Source organism: Tachypleus tridentatus, chromosome 6 (assembly GCF_004210375.1).
Source record: "Tachypleus tridentatus isolate NWPU-2018 chromosome 6, ASM421037v1, whole genome shotgun sequence".
NCBI classification, from domain to species: domain Eukaryota; kingdom Metazoa; phylum Arthropoda; class Merostomata; order Xiphosura; family Limulidae; genus Tachypleus; species Tachypleus tridentatus.
Genome location: NC_134830.1, coordinates 113,226,823 through 113,240,474, shown reverse-complemented (window position 1 = coordinate 113,240,474; position 13,652 = coordinate 113,226,823). Strand labels below are relative to the sequence as shown.

Sequence of the window (13,652 nt, the reverse complement as noted above, 5' to 3'; positions counted from 1 at the left end):
TAAACTCAGGGGGGTTCGATTCTGCTCAGTGGACTCAGCAGATAGCCTGATGTGGCTTTGCTATAATAAGATAAACAAACAAGAAAGACAAAACAAAAACTACAAATTTTAGGAATCATTCTGCCGCGGCTAAAATTTTCAGATTCCTATATGTAAAGTTTATTTTCTGCAAATGTTAAAAATTACAGAATCTGATAAATAAATGATCTAAAATGGTATAGAAAAGTTAAAGGAAAAGTTTTCTTAGTGCAAAACTACACGACTGGCTATTTGCATTGTTCACCGCGGGGAATCGAATGTTAAATTGGATTTTAGCGTTGTAAGTTCACAAACTTACCGCTGACAAAGGAGGAAGTGTAGTGCAATGTATATTATTTAAAGAGAATCAGTAGAACTGAATATTATTATATTCTTTTCTTATAAATAATGTCCTATTTTATAATAAATAAATATTCTGGTGTAAGTGTGCTTTGGTACGAGAACAGATGTATTTCTTTTAAAACTTATACGGCAATAATCTATTAGTTGTTTTTTTCACTTAGTGATACATTTTCTATTTTCTAAATAAATAATTAAATATTTTAGTAGTTCTTTAATCAATAATTCCTCATGCAATTCAACTCCATTTCTTAGAGTTGATAGTTTCAGAATTCTTCAAAAGGTAGCGCTGTCGTAAATGAGAATATTTCTTGTTTTCGAAAGCTCAGCAAGGCAACTGAGTTCACGGGATAAGCAGCGCGAGGCTAGAGACTTCTTGTGAAAGTTCTTTTGATAGTTATACGGAAAATGAACAACAACTAGCGTTCGATGTCTTTTGTCCAACATATGTGGTCGTAGCTTGAGAGTACAGAAACAGTTAATAAGCTAATGGCTCGTTCGTTCTTCAAATGAATTTGTAAGTGTATTTGAAAGTAAAAAAGATGGATTTAGTTCGTGTTCAAAGATAAGGGTTGTTTTTCCCAAAATAAGTACTCTGTCCAAAGTGGTAATTTCATCAATTCAAATAATTAGAGAAATCATCCTGTAGTAAAGAAAACACAACCATCGTATTTTCTGTTTCGTTTTTAGTCCTTTTTTTCTTTATTATTGTTATTACATTTTTTTTCTGTAGAATCCCTTTCAGATACCAATGATTTAGTTTTTATAAAAGTCTTAACGCATAATGTTGAAAATGGAGAAAAGGTTCGATGTTAGTTGCTAGCTCATACGTTTTCTTGATATCTACTGGTAACGCTCGATGAAGTATCACTCCAGCAACAGAAAATAATCTCTAACCTAGATGCTGTCAACATTAGCCCAGCTTAACCTGAGCCTCTAGAAATAGTGGCTATCAAGCCGAGCCTGGCTACCTGCGAAGGTTTGCCTGGCTCGGCCATTGGCCATTCGGTTGCAGAGGACTATGGCTCTAGAGCGGAAACGTCCTTCTAGACGCAGTGGTTCCCGCTTTGCCGAAAAGACTCTTGCGAACAAATGCAAGGCGTTCTGTGGCAAGTTCACGGCTTTCACGTTCTCCCACGTCGGTTTGTGCGGACTTGTGGTCGGATACAGCTTCATGGGCGCTTTTGCTTTCCGGGCTCTCGAGGCTCCCTACGAGGAGGAGAATACTGGAAAGGTCATAGATATGAGGCAGAAGACAGTGAAGCGTCTGTGGGACATCACATACGACTTAAACGTGCTCTATAAGGACAACTGGACTCGTCTTGTAACGGCAGAAATTAAACGGTTTCAGGCAGAGTTAATAGAAGCCATTAAAGACGGATACGACGGCAAAGAATTGGGAGCAGTCCAACAGTGGTCTTTTCCTGGAGCGTTTCTGTACTCTCTCACCGTCATTACCACAATAGGTAAGTTATATTACTCGATACCTACTGTCTGATGAACTTAGCTGTAATAGAAACTTCATGTAACAAGATAAACACAAGGCATTATACGATGCTATGGGTACTATACAGTATACAGTGTTACATACATAAACTTTTATTCATTAAAAGGTAAGATATCTGAATAAATATTTCTAGTGTTTTAGTCTTGTGACTTCCATTAGGTTGTGAATTCCATAACAAAATCCAACCCACTTGTCAAACTGCGTAAAATAACAGAATAAAACAACACAACAATAGTGTAAAATAATAGAATAAACAAAATAACAATATGTAAACAGGCAAAATAAAACAAAATAAGATTATTTTAAATAGACAAAGTAAAATAAAGCAACAATGGTGCAAACGAAAAGAATAAAATAAAACAATAGTAGACTTTTTTATATTAATCTGCTACTAACGTTAGAGAAACACTAGATGAATAATCAGAATCTTTCGCAGATAAATTCAGTAAAATTTAAAAGAGAAGGAAAATATTTCTCCTCTTGTTGGGTTATTTTATATTCTTGTTATTAACAAGTGTGCTGTTGAAATCAAAAGAATATTTTACTAAAGTTTGGCTGTCCGCAGATCGCTTCAGTGACACGTGGATATCATAGTGGTTATAAATGATTAAAGTTGAAAGCTTGCTTCCTTGTAATTAAACAAAAACTTTCCTTGTCAAGTAAGGTTTTAATGCTAAAATTATAGAAGTTTATTGTTTTGTATTAATATTATGATTATATACTTTTCCATTTACATCTTACGAAGATGGTTAAATTTCTCCTAATAATAATGGAAGTGACCAGAATAAAAGATTCCAAATGGCTGATTTCTTAGGCATGTTGGTGATCACAAAAATGGATTTCTAATGGCCGCCGGTTAGACAATGTAAATACTTGTACAAAATGCTCCTAATTACCGACCTAACTTAGTTAAGCATTTGGGTGATCACAACAAAAAATTTGTAACGATTAACCGGTAACAAAAAGACCCCTAATGGCCAGCCACTTAGACATAGAGGTGGCTACAAAACATTCGTAATGGCCAGCCAGTTAGACAGACATACAGGTGGCTACAAAGGATTCGTAATGACCAATCAGTTACACACGGAGATGGTTACAATAAAGGACTGTCCAGTTAAACACGCAGGTGATTACGATAAGAGATTTGTCATGACTGACTTAACATGTTAATAGCTTCATACACGAGTCTACAAGATCTTGACATAATCGTCTTCTTACGAACTTCGTTATGAAATCTGTTACATTACTTCTCTTCCTAATGTAAATAATGCACCTTTTTTGACTAGTTTAAATCTACATACACGTTGTTTATGTTTCATAATGGTTAATCGTACTGAACATAATAAAATATGTTCCGAATAGGTTTATTTAAAATTTTCTATTTAAATATGTTTTTTCGTATTTACTGATTTTTATATATTTCTCGTATTCTGCCTTCGAGGGAACGATAACACTCTCCTATGATATTCCCTTACTCTTATATGGATACCCACCATTACAGAAGCAAGTAACAACGCAACATTCATTTATGAGGTTTCTTTTCGTTAGGATAGGAACAAGTTGTTGGTACACGTACCATATATATTCTCGTGCTTAATACTTGTACGTGTAAATACTGTTGTATGGCGCATCTTGTACCAGTACTGCGGCCCTTAGTAAATAAACTATTAACGCTACATACATATTATAATGTACTGTTTTATTTTCGAATTTAGTTTAACTTGATTTTACGATTTAAGCCGTGTTTGTTTAAATACCTTAAACGCATTTTGCATAGCTTCATTTCGTCCTCAAGCAGGACCATTAGAATGGCTACATTAAAAGCATAACAAAGTTTTAAATTGGCAACCATCATGATTTTACTGGCAAAATTTAAAAAAAAATTACATGAATTGTAAAATCGTTTTCATTACTTAGAAATAAAATGAAATAACTTGCAGTCTTTATATTATAAGCCCACAAGTTGACATTTCGGATGTAATAACTTACACATGTTTCGTGGGTGAAAATAAAACTTAAACGTACAGTAATAAAACTGACTTTATTTAAAAATAAAAAACTTACATTTTGCTACAATTTGTTTGTTCGTTTTTTTATTTCGCCCTAAGCTAGACGAGGACTATCTGTGTTAGCCGTCCCCAAATTAGTAGTGCAAGACTAGATGAAAGGAAACTAGTCATCACTACCCACCGTCAACTCTTGGACTACTCTTTCTTTTATCAACGAATAGTGAGATTGACCGTCACGTAGTAAGGTTTCCATGACTGTAAGGGATAGCATGTTTGCCATTATTTTACTATCAAAACGCCATTATATCCTGGCTAAATAGAAGAAAGTGATAAAACGTTTATTTCGTGTATTTTTATCTTCGGTCACGCTAGTTAAATCAACTCTACCTACGATTGGGAAATTATGACGTAACAGACAATATTTAATTTTTGCACTCTGGACGGTCAGTGGTGAGTTTACGAACTAGTAACGTTACAATCCGGGATTCGTTTCCTGCGGTGGGTAAAGCTCAGGTAACCCGTTGTGTAGCTTTGCGCTGTAACAACGACATTTAAATTCTTTTATCTTATGAAATCCAGTTTTCATTAAATATACGCTTACCTTCCTTTATACCTGGAATAGATTGATTTGATGTTGTTCATTTATACGATCACATCGTCGTCTATTTTAAGATGTTGAAAGTTATATAAGCCCTTTAGTAGCACAGCGGTATGTCTGAGAAGTTACAATGCTAGAATCCAACTTTTGATACCCGTTTTGGGCAGAGCATAGATAGCCCATTGTGTAGCTTTATGCTTAATTACAAACGAACGAAACCTGTATATTGTTATACATTGGAACTTTGTATTTTTGTTTTCATTAGAACAGGGGCTACAAAGTGCAGTACGAATATTCATTTTGTTTGGATTAGCATATATAAAGTGGTGATTATTTTTGCTTAGATAATTATAGCTATAGATACACTGTTTAGCTGTTCTTAAGTTATTGAGACTGACTGGAAAACGTATTTCACACTGAAAGCACAGTTTTGTTTGTGTTTGTTTCTTGTTGAATTTTGCGCGAAGCTACATGAGAGAAGGGTATAAGTCAACGCCATTGGGCTATTCTTGTAAGGTTGTTGTTGTTTTGAATTAAACACAAAGCTACACAATGGGCTACCTGTGCTCTGCCCACCACGTGTATTGAAACCCCGTTTCTAACGTTGTAAGTCCGCAGGCATACCGCTGAGCCACAGGGGCGAATTCTTGTAAGGAAGAATAGTAAGATTTCACCTTCACCATGGTAACACACCTGTTGCCACAAAATGTGGAGCGCAGTTTTCTTTATATTCTTTTTTATGTGGTAAAGGGACGGAAACATAGAAACCCCAGATCTACAGTTCGGCACATTGGCCACTGAGATGCACTGTTTGCCTTGTTGTTGATCAAGATTTGTGACTCAACAAAAACACCACTGTTTACTCAGTCTCTCTTCCACGAAAACATGTTGGTCATGTGTCTCAAATGCTTCACACCATTGTTCGTATGGTATCAAAACATGCATATGTGATACAATTAACCATGATAGCGTTTATACTTCACCTAGCGCCAAATATGGTTCCAGAATAGCCAAATATGTCTTGTTAGTTACAATCGATGGAACAGTTTTACGTAAATTCATTCTTCACTGGTCGAGGAAATTCCATAGTGAGTGACACTCAACGCTCAAAGGCTCGGGTACAGCTGACTCTAGTTTTGAACTATTGACCAGAAGGAAAGGAGTCGATTTATAGTATTCAACGCCACAAGTATTTTGTCCGGGTTTGGGATTGATTGTCACACGTATAACGCGCCGTATCCCAGACAGTCTGAGAAGCTCCGGATTAAACAAGTGCATCGTAGGCAATTGATATGGCAAACATAACGCGGTTGTAATACTATTGTTGGATCTCCACCCTCTTAAGGCCCGGCATGCTCAGGTGGTTAAAGAACTCGACTCGTAATCTGAGGGTCGCAGGTTCGAATCCTCGTCACACCAAATATTCTCGCCATTTCAACCGTGGGGCTTTTATAATGTGGCAGTCATTCCCTCTGGTCTTTCACTGCTAAATTAGGGATGGCTAGCGCAGATAGGCCTCGTGTAGCTTTGCACGAAATTCAAACCAAACCAAACCATCCTCTTGATGAGGCAGCAACTAGTGTACAGATTTAATGCGCTAAAATCTGGGATTCGATACCTGCGGTGGACACAGCAAACAGTTCCATGTGGGTTTTCTTTAAAACAAGTAAACAAACCTATAGCGCACTCACATCTAAGAGTGCGAAGGGTGTTTGGTGACACTGTGACTCAAAACGCAAATCTTGCGATCTGCAGTTAACGTGGGACGTTAACCAGTAGATCGCGTTCAGCCAGCTCTTTTGATTTCATTAAGAACTTACTGCCATACCGCACACAATTTTTAAAGAATATTTGTGTTATGGTAGACAACAAGAAACTAAACTGATTCTTATTTTTACCCTATATGGTATTTATCAGATAACATAATGATCTATAGGTTATCTGGTAAATACAGTACACTATAGAATCCCCCAAATTTGAAATTACATAACAATGTTTCCGTTTCCAGGGTTAAAAGTACCGTGTGTTATTACTTAGTTTTCCCTGTTTCCAGGATTAAAGCGGTACCATACATTATTAATTTGTTTTCCATAATTCTATGGTTAAAACACTACCGTATGGTATTACTTTGTTTTCCCTCTTTCCAGGGTTAAAGACATATATCATTACTTAGTTTTCCTGTTTCCGGGATGGATGCAGTATCATATGTTATTAATTAGTTTACCCAACTGCCAGGTTTAAAGCAGTACCATATGTTGTTAGTTTTCCCTGTTTACTTAGTTGTTCAGTTTAGTAAATAAGTGATTTCAAGGTTTCTTCTTAAATATCAAAATCTTTACTTCTCCTTTTGCTGTTTGTTGATTTATCGATTTCATCGTGAAAAACAAAAGTATTTGACACGTCTTAACAACGGCAATAAAACTAACTGAAGCCAGTCTCTTGAATAATAAGGAGGGGTGAATATAAACGGTCGTAATGACTATTCAAAGAACAGAATAGCTGCATATAGAGAACTTAATCTGATGATATACATCAACCATATTAGAGTTTTGAAGGACTTGTGAGAACGTTTTGCACACGCCCAGTATAAATAAGAAAAAACACATATCCAGTATAGTCTGTAAACTAGGCATCGGGTGTACCCTAGTTATTAACGCACCTGAACTAAAATGTAACTATTCATATGCGCATAAATACTAGAGTCTCAACCTGTGTGTACATGCGCACAAACATTTTATAATGACTAAATTTAATCGTGTAAATGGTTATTATACGCTCTCAACCTGATACAGCTGCATGCATTCGCATTTACTATTTTAAAATACTTCCAAACCTGCACTTGACGTACTAGATCTACTTGTGCCGTTAGTAATCAGCGCCCACCGCCAACTCTTGGACTATACTAATCGAACAGTTTATTTTAACTTTCACTCTTACAGTACACCAAGGCTCTAAAGTGTGGAACGTGATGCTTTTTCTTATGGCCACAGGGTGCAAACCATGGACTCTTGGATCCATATACCAGCAAACTTTCGTATTAAGTTGGACTATATTAGTAGAGATGCTCTGTGGCACAACAGTATGTCTGCGTACTTACAACACTAGAAACAGGATTTCGATACTCGTGGTGGGCAGAGCGCAGACTGTTCATTGTGCTTAACTTCAAACATACAAATTATTAGAGGATAATGTGACAAAACCTACCAAGAATAATCTCCTCATTTTCAGAATAAAATTATTATCTTATTGTATGACCTATTATTCTGAAATTTATTTGTTTTAGAATCAGGGTTACAAAGTTGAATTTTCTTTCTAAATTTTTTGTAGAAGATATCTGTAAACATAGTTCGGCGAGGAGAGAATTATTCAGTATACTATTGTGAACATCTCGACGAGGTGATATTTTACTGAGAGAATATTGCAAATGATCTTCAAATAACACCATGTAACAACATTTTTACCTTTTCTTGTTCCTGGGCAGAAAGTGTTATTTTCCAATTGCTTATGCTTAAAGTAAATGGAAAAGACCTATTTTTCTCCTCAAACTTTGCTTTTGTGACCTGGGAGCGTATAACGAAAACATGATGGGAGACTATATTTGGGGGCTGACATGTGAAAGTGATTTGCATTACAGTCGCAAATCTCGAAAAACTACTCACTTCTAAACATTTTTGTATAACTTTAATAAAAATACATGTAAATCTTGATTCATATGTTGTTTTATTCAGACCTTATGTAAATGAAAAAGTGCACAATTTGCCCGTTTTTACATAGAAAACAGATTAATTTCTTTATCATTCATTATCCAGATCACAAAAACAAAGTTTGAAGGGAATAATGGCCATTTTCTGTACTTTTACAACATAAGCAAATAAGAAATAGCACATACTATCTGGGAACAAAAATTGTATTACATCGTGTTTTATATTTTCTGAATGCTAAACAGAGCAAATTATATTTGATTTTATTGTTGAGAAGAGAGAGATAAAGATGAAAGAATTATAAAAATTATAAGAAAATATTTACTGATTTTTTCTTTATTTTTAATTTTGAAAGGGAAAATATTTATCTAATTGTAGCGTATTTATCTTTTATTCTAGTGTTTTTAAAAGGTGAACAAATAAATCACGTTCGTGCATTTCAGTAAAAAAAACATTTTTTGGCATTAAACTTCTAAATTCATTTATTTGTAATCTATTTTCTTGATATTTCACTGGAAATACAAGAATAAAAATGCTCCCGCTAGTACAACGGTAAGTATACTGACTTACAACGCTAAAATCAGGGATTCGATTCCCCTCAATGAGCTTAGCAGATAGCCTTATGTGGCTCTGCTATAAGAAAACACACAAAAGTATAACAAAAATTGTGACAAAATACTACAGTAAGGTCATGAGACCTACCTACATCATAGAACACACACATAAACATTTAAACGTTAAAAGAAAAGTAATTATTCCGCTGGGGCAGCGGTAAGTGTTGGGATTTACAACGCTCATCCAACGATTCGATTTCTTTAGGTAGACACATTAAATATCCGATGTATCTTTTTCTCTTCAATCCTTGCTTTTGTGATCTGGGTAATGAAATTTTCAAATTTACCCATTTTTCAGAACATTCCAGGTAGATTCAGTGCTGATAGAGAATTTTCTTGAACTTACAAGAATTTTGAAGAACTTACTAGAATGTTGTAGAACTTACGAGAATTTTCAAGAATCTTTTAGAATCTTCTAGCACTTTCCATAGTAATATATATATACAGGGGCTCACCACTCACCATTTCAGTTTAGTTCTAGTTGCTTAAGTGAACATATAGACCTATCTGATTTTATTAGAGATGGCATCAAAAGCTGCAAGCATTCTCCAGATGCATTCTGTTACGTATGTGGCCAATATATCAAGAAAAGAGCGTAAAAGTACTCTGTGACAGCATCTGCTAAAATATGTGAAGCCTACAAGGCATATTTCGGCATGCTTATCGGAGATCAAGGTAAACCCTGGGCACCTCATTTTATATGCGAGCACTTTAAGACCCACAATTTTTGCTTACTTGAGTAGTAAGATATTATATTATACAAATTTTAGACTTTTTAAAATTTAAATATCTTTTGGTGCACCTCAAAGAGGAATACAACAGCGTCAAAACATTTCTAGAAGCCTTGAAGTATGTTTGTTTTTGAATTTCGCACAAAGCTACTCGAGGGCTATCTGTGCTAGCCGTCCCTAATTTAACAGTGTAAGACTAGAGGGAAGGCAGCTAGTCATCACCACCCACCACCAACCACCAACTCTTGGGCTACTCTTTTACCAACGAATAGTGGGATTGACTGTCACAATATAACGCCCCCACGGCTGAAAGGGCGAGTATGTTTGGCGCGACGGGAATGCGAACCCGCGACCCTCAGATTACGAATCGCACGCCTTAACACACACCTCTGTGCTTCTGAGAGGCTTTACTGGAAGGAATCTTAATTATTATTGTCTTTTAATATTGTTATTAGTTGTGCAGGATTTTGCCAAACGTTTATAAAACTATTTATAAATTGCAGTGTGTAGATTAATATACTTTATCTAAAATTATGGGTAATTGCGTAGTTTTTGTTTATATGTGTGGTTTTAATATCCTTCATTTGGACAATATGTATCAAGCATAGTTGTTAGTCTGTTTGTTGTCACAAATCTCTCGTGAAGAAACCAGCTAAACCATGTTCAATGAAATTTGTAAGATTTAATGGTAAAAGCAAGGATAAGGGTTTCGAACTTGGCAACTATTTCAACTTATCAGCCTTAACACTGCGAATGGCTTCTCAACTGAGATGTTTCATAGCAAAGTAAGTGAAACCGATGTCGAACGAAAGGTGACGCAGATGATACGCATAGCACCAGTACCTGCGCTATGGTTTACGTTCTACGTCTCAAAATATTGGAAGGGGGGCGGCCCACGTCCTCGTTTATAGCTTAAAGTTTTAAACCCAGCAGCAACATTACATCGATTCTCGATTTTCTTAACTTTTCAGATATAAATTTTATTATGATACCGTCGTAATTGGTTAAACATAACAAATAATATTACATCTTCTCCGAAGTTTATTTTTTAAGAGTACTTTTCTGTCTTTGACGGAAATCCCGTACATACTGTAAAGTGGGAAAGATTTGACATTAAACCTTTCAGGCTTATTTATTGTTTTTTAAATATTTGAAACTGGATAAATATGTTTATAAATAAGTTTAAGAATGTAAAAAAACAATATATTCTTAACTGTTTCTTTCAGAGTAGTTGGCCCGGCAGGGCCAGATGGGTTAAGGCACTCGACTCGTAATCTGAGGATCGCGGGTTTGGATCCCCGTGGCACCAAACATGCTCGCCCTTTTTAACCGTGGAGGTGTTATAATGTGACAGTCAATCCAACTATTCGTTGGTAAAAGAGTAGCCCAAGAGTTGGCGGTGGGTAGTGATAACTAGCTGCTTTCTCTCTAGTCTTACACTGCTAAATTAAGGACGGCTAGCGCAGATAGCCGCCTTTGTAGCTTTGCGCGAAATTTCAAAACAAACAAACCGATAATTTTTCAGAGTATATATGTTTACGTATATATTATTACCAGTTAAATATTCTACTGTAAAATCAAATTTAATTTACCGCAAAAGCTAGTTAATTAGTTAATCTAGTTTAAAAGATTCAAATACTATTTAAAACCGAAAGTAGACGCCTACCAGTGGCTCAGCACTATGTCTGCGTACTTAACCCCCTACAATCGCGTTTTAATACCCCTGGTGGGTAAAGCACAGTTAGCCCAATGTGTAGCTTAATCACAAACAAACCAAGCTCCTCATTTTTGAAAGTCAAAATTAAATCTAAAATAAACAAGGAAAACTGTAATATAATTTCTATAATAAATTGTTTGATGATAATACTGGTAAGGATATTATGCATTTTTTTTTTCATTTTCATTGTGATTTTATTCAATTAATGTATCTGGAAACAATACGGATTAATATTACAAACTAATATTATGGTAGTATATTGTTGATGGTCTTCACCTGACGATAACCGAAGAAGGTCGAAACGTTGTTCGCTCCTCTACATAGTGCTTTCTCTACCCATACCAACCGTTTTTACATATATAATGGTCTTCACTGTCCTTAGTTGCGATACACATATAAAGAATGACACTTCAATTATATTTTCTTTTTCCTATTATTAAGCGTAAAGTTACAGAAACAGCTATCTGTGCTCTCACCATTGCAGGTATCGAAAACCGTTTATGTCGTTATAGGTCCTCAGTCTTGCCATAGAGCCACAGTGGTGGGGGTCATATATTTACCGCTAATTTTACAAAAGTCCTTACAACAACTAAAACCCCCACCAATCTCAACTAATGCTAATTTCTCCATTGATTATATTGTATTTTTGAAAGTGCAAAACTTTACAATGATCTTTATGCACCACTGGAATAGAATCCTGAATTTTAATGTAAAAATCCTCAAACATATCGCTGTGCCAACAGAAGCGTTTTGTTATATTGTTATTACTTACTTTTTCTGTGCAGTGTTCTTTACTATAATTCCGTAAAGTTTCAACAAAACAATTTTCAGACATACACAATTGATACTTAAAACCGTAGGTACTTGGTGAAACTCCAAAATTAAAGAATTGAGGAAACAAAACAGTTGTTTCATCAAAACATCACTTATTACGACCATGGTTTCGTCAGTACTTGATGATGCCTTTATTGGCGAAACTACGGTCGTGAATAAACGATGTATTTGTGAATGCATTTGTTTGTTTGAAATTAAGCACAAAACTATACAGCGGACTATTTGTGCTCTTCTCAACATGGGTATAATCGAAACCCAATTTCTAACGTTGTACATTCGTAGACATACGTTGTGCCACTGGGAAGGGGGGCAAATTTATGAAATGTACAATTGTTGTGTTTTTCTAAAATTCTGTAATTCAGATTGAAGTTCACTCAAACATAGGGTTTACTTAACACAAACCAACAAAGGAAATGGAATAATTGTATTTAACAAAGATCATAAAGTACACTCAATTTTTAGATCAATTTAAAGATTCAAACTCCGATTTCGCTGCACAGAGTAAAGGAAAATATAGAAACACGAGAAGGTTTTTTCTGAGAAGTTGTGTATTTTCTTGTCTTTGTTTTGAATTTCGTACAAAGCTACACGAGGGCTATATGCACTAGCCGTCCCTAATTTAGCAGTGAAAGACCAGAGGGAAGGCAGTTAGGCAGCACCACCCATCGTAAACACCTTTCATCAACGAATAGTGGGATTGATCGTTACATAATAACACCCAACGGCTGAAAAAGCGAGCATGTTTGGTGTGATGGGGATTCGAACTCGCAACTCTCAAATGTCGAGTCAAGCGCCCTAACTATTTAACCATTACGGGCCTGGAGGCAGTGTAGAATTACGCAAACGGAAACTAACGTGGCAGGGGTTTAGTTTAGAGAGTGAGAAATCGTAAGAATTCTCTCTCCAACTGGGGTGTTCAGGAACGTCGTGGTTCCTTTTTGTCCCCTTACGTGAGAAATTGTTAAAATATTCGTGTTTTTTTCTTTACTTCTTTTTAATATTTCTAAGGTGGAGTGGGGTATTTGTGAGTAAGAGGAAGGACGAGAGAACTGGACGAAAGCAGCATAAGTGAAGTGAGCCAGACCTTGGCCCGAGAACGGAGTACACTGACGAATTGATTTTAAAACTTACTATTTACTATGGGTAGATACCCTATGACTGAGTAAACGGCCCTTTTCAGAATGTGGCTTGGACATATGTGTATTATAGTGAACTGGTTTTTGAACTGACTGCTTTAATTGTTGACTTCATTCACCATCTTCATATGTTGCTGTGGTGTAGAATTAGATAGCATGACTAGTTTATAAATCTGTAAGATACACAGCTTCTACCATAAGTATTTTTATCATAATTTATCTGACTGTTGTTTACTGTTGTATTTTTGAATACGTATTTATAGAACGAGGTTTCTGCGACAGTTTTCCAGTTGTATTAATGTTCTGAAACTTGGACAGTCCGTACTCTGTGCCGGTTTCGATACTGAATGAATATCAATGTAATCCATAAGTTATTAATACTATAATTTGGTTTTCAAGATAATGATACACTTCAGATGTTACTAAA

At 35.6% G+C, this 13,652-nt stretch overlaps 1 protein-coding gene across 1 annotated transcript in view; it reads left to right on the top strand.

The window, feature by feature from the left end:
- The first annotated feature begins 731 nt into the window (after window positions 1-731).
- Window positions 732-13,652, top strand: part of LOC143253334 (TWiK family of potassium channels protein 7-like) — a 107,931-nt gene continuing 95,010 nt past the window's right edge. The window contains exon 1 of the mRNA XM_076507051.1: window positions 732-1,844. Within this exon, the coding sequence (XP_076363166.1) occupies window positions 1,400-1,844 (445 nt within the window). The 5' untranslated portion in view covers window positions 732-1,399. The remainder of the gene's footprint in view (window positions 1,845-13,652) is intronic.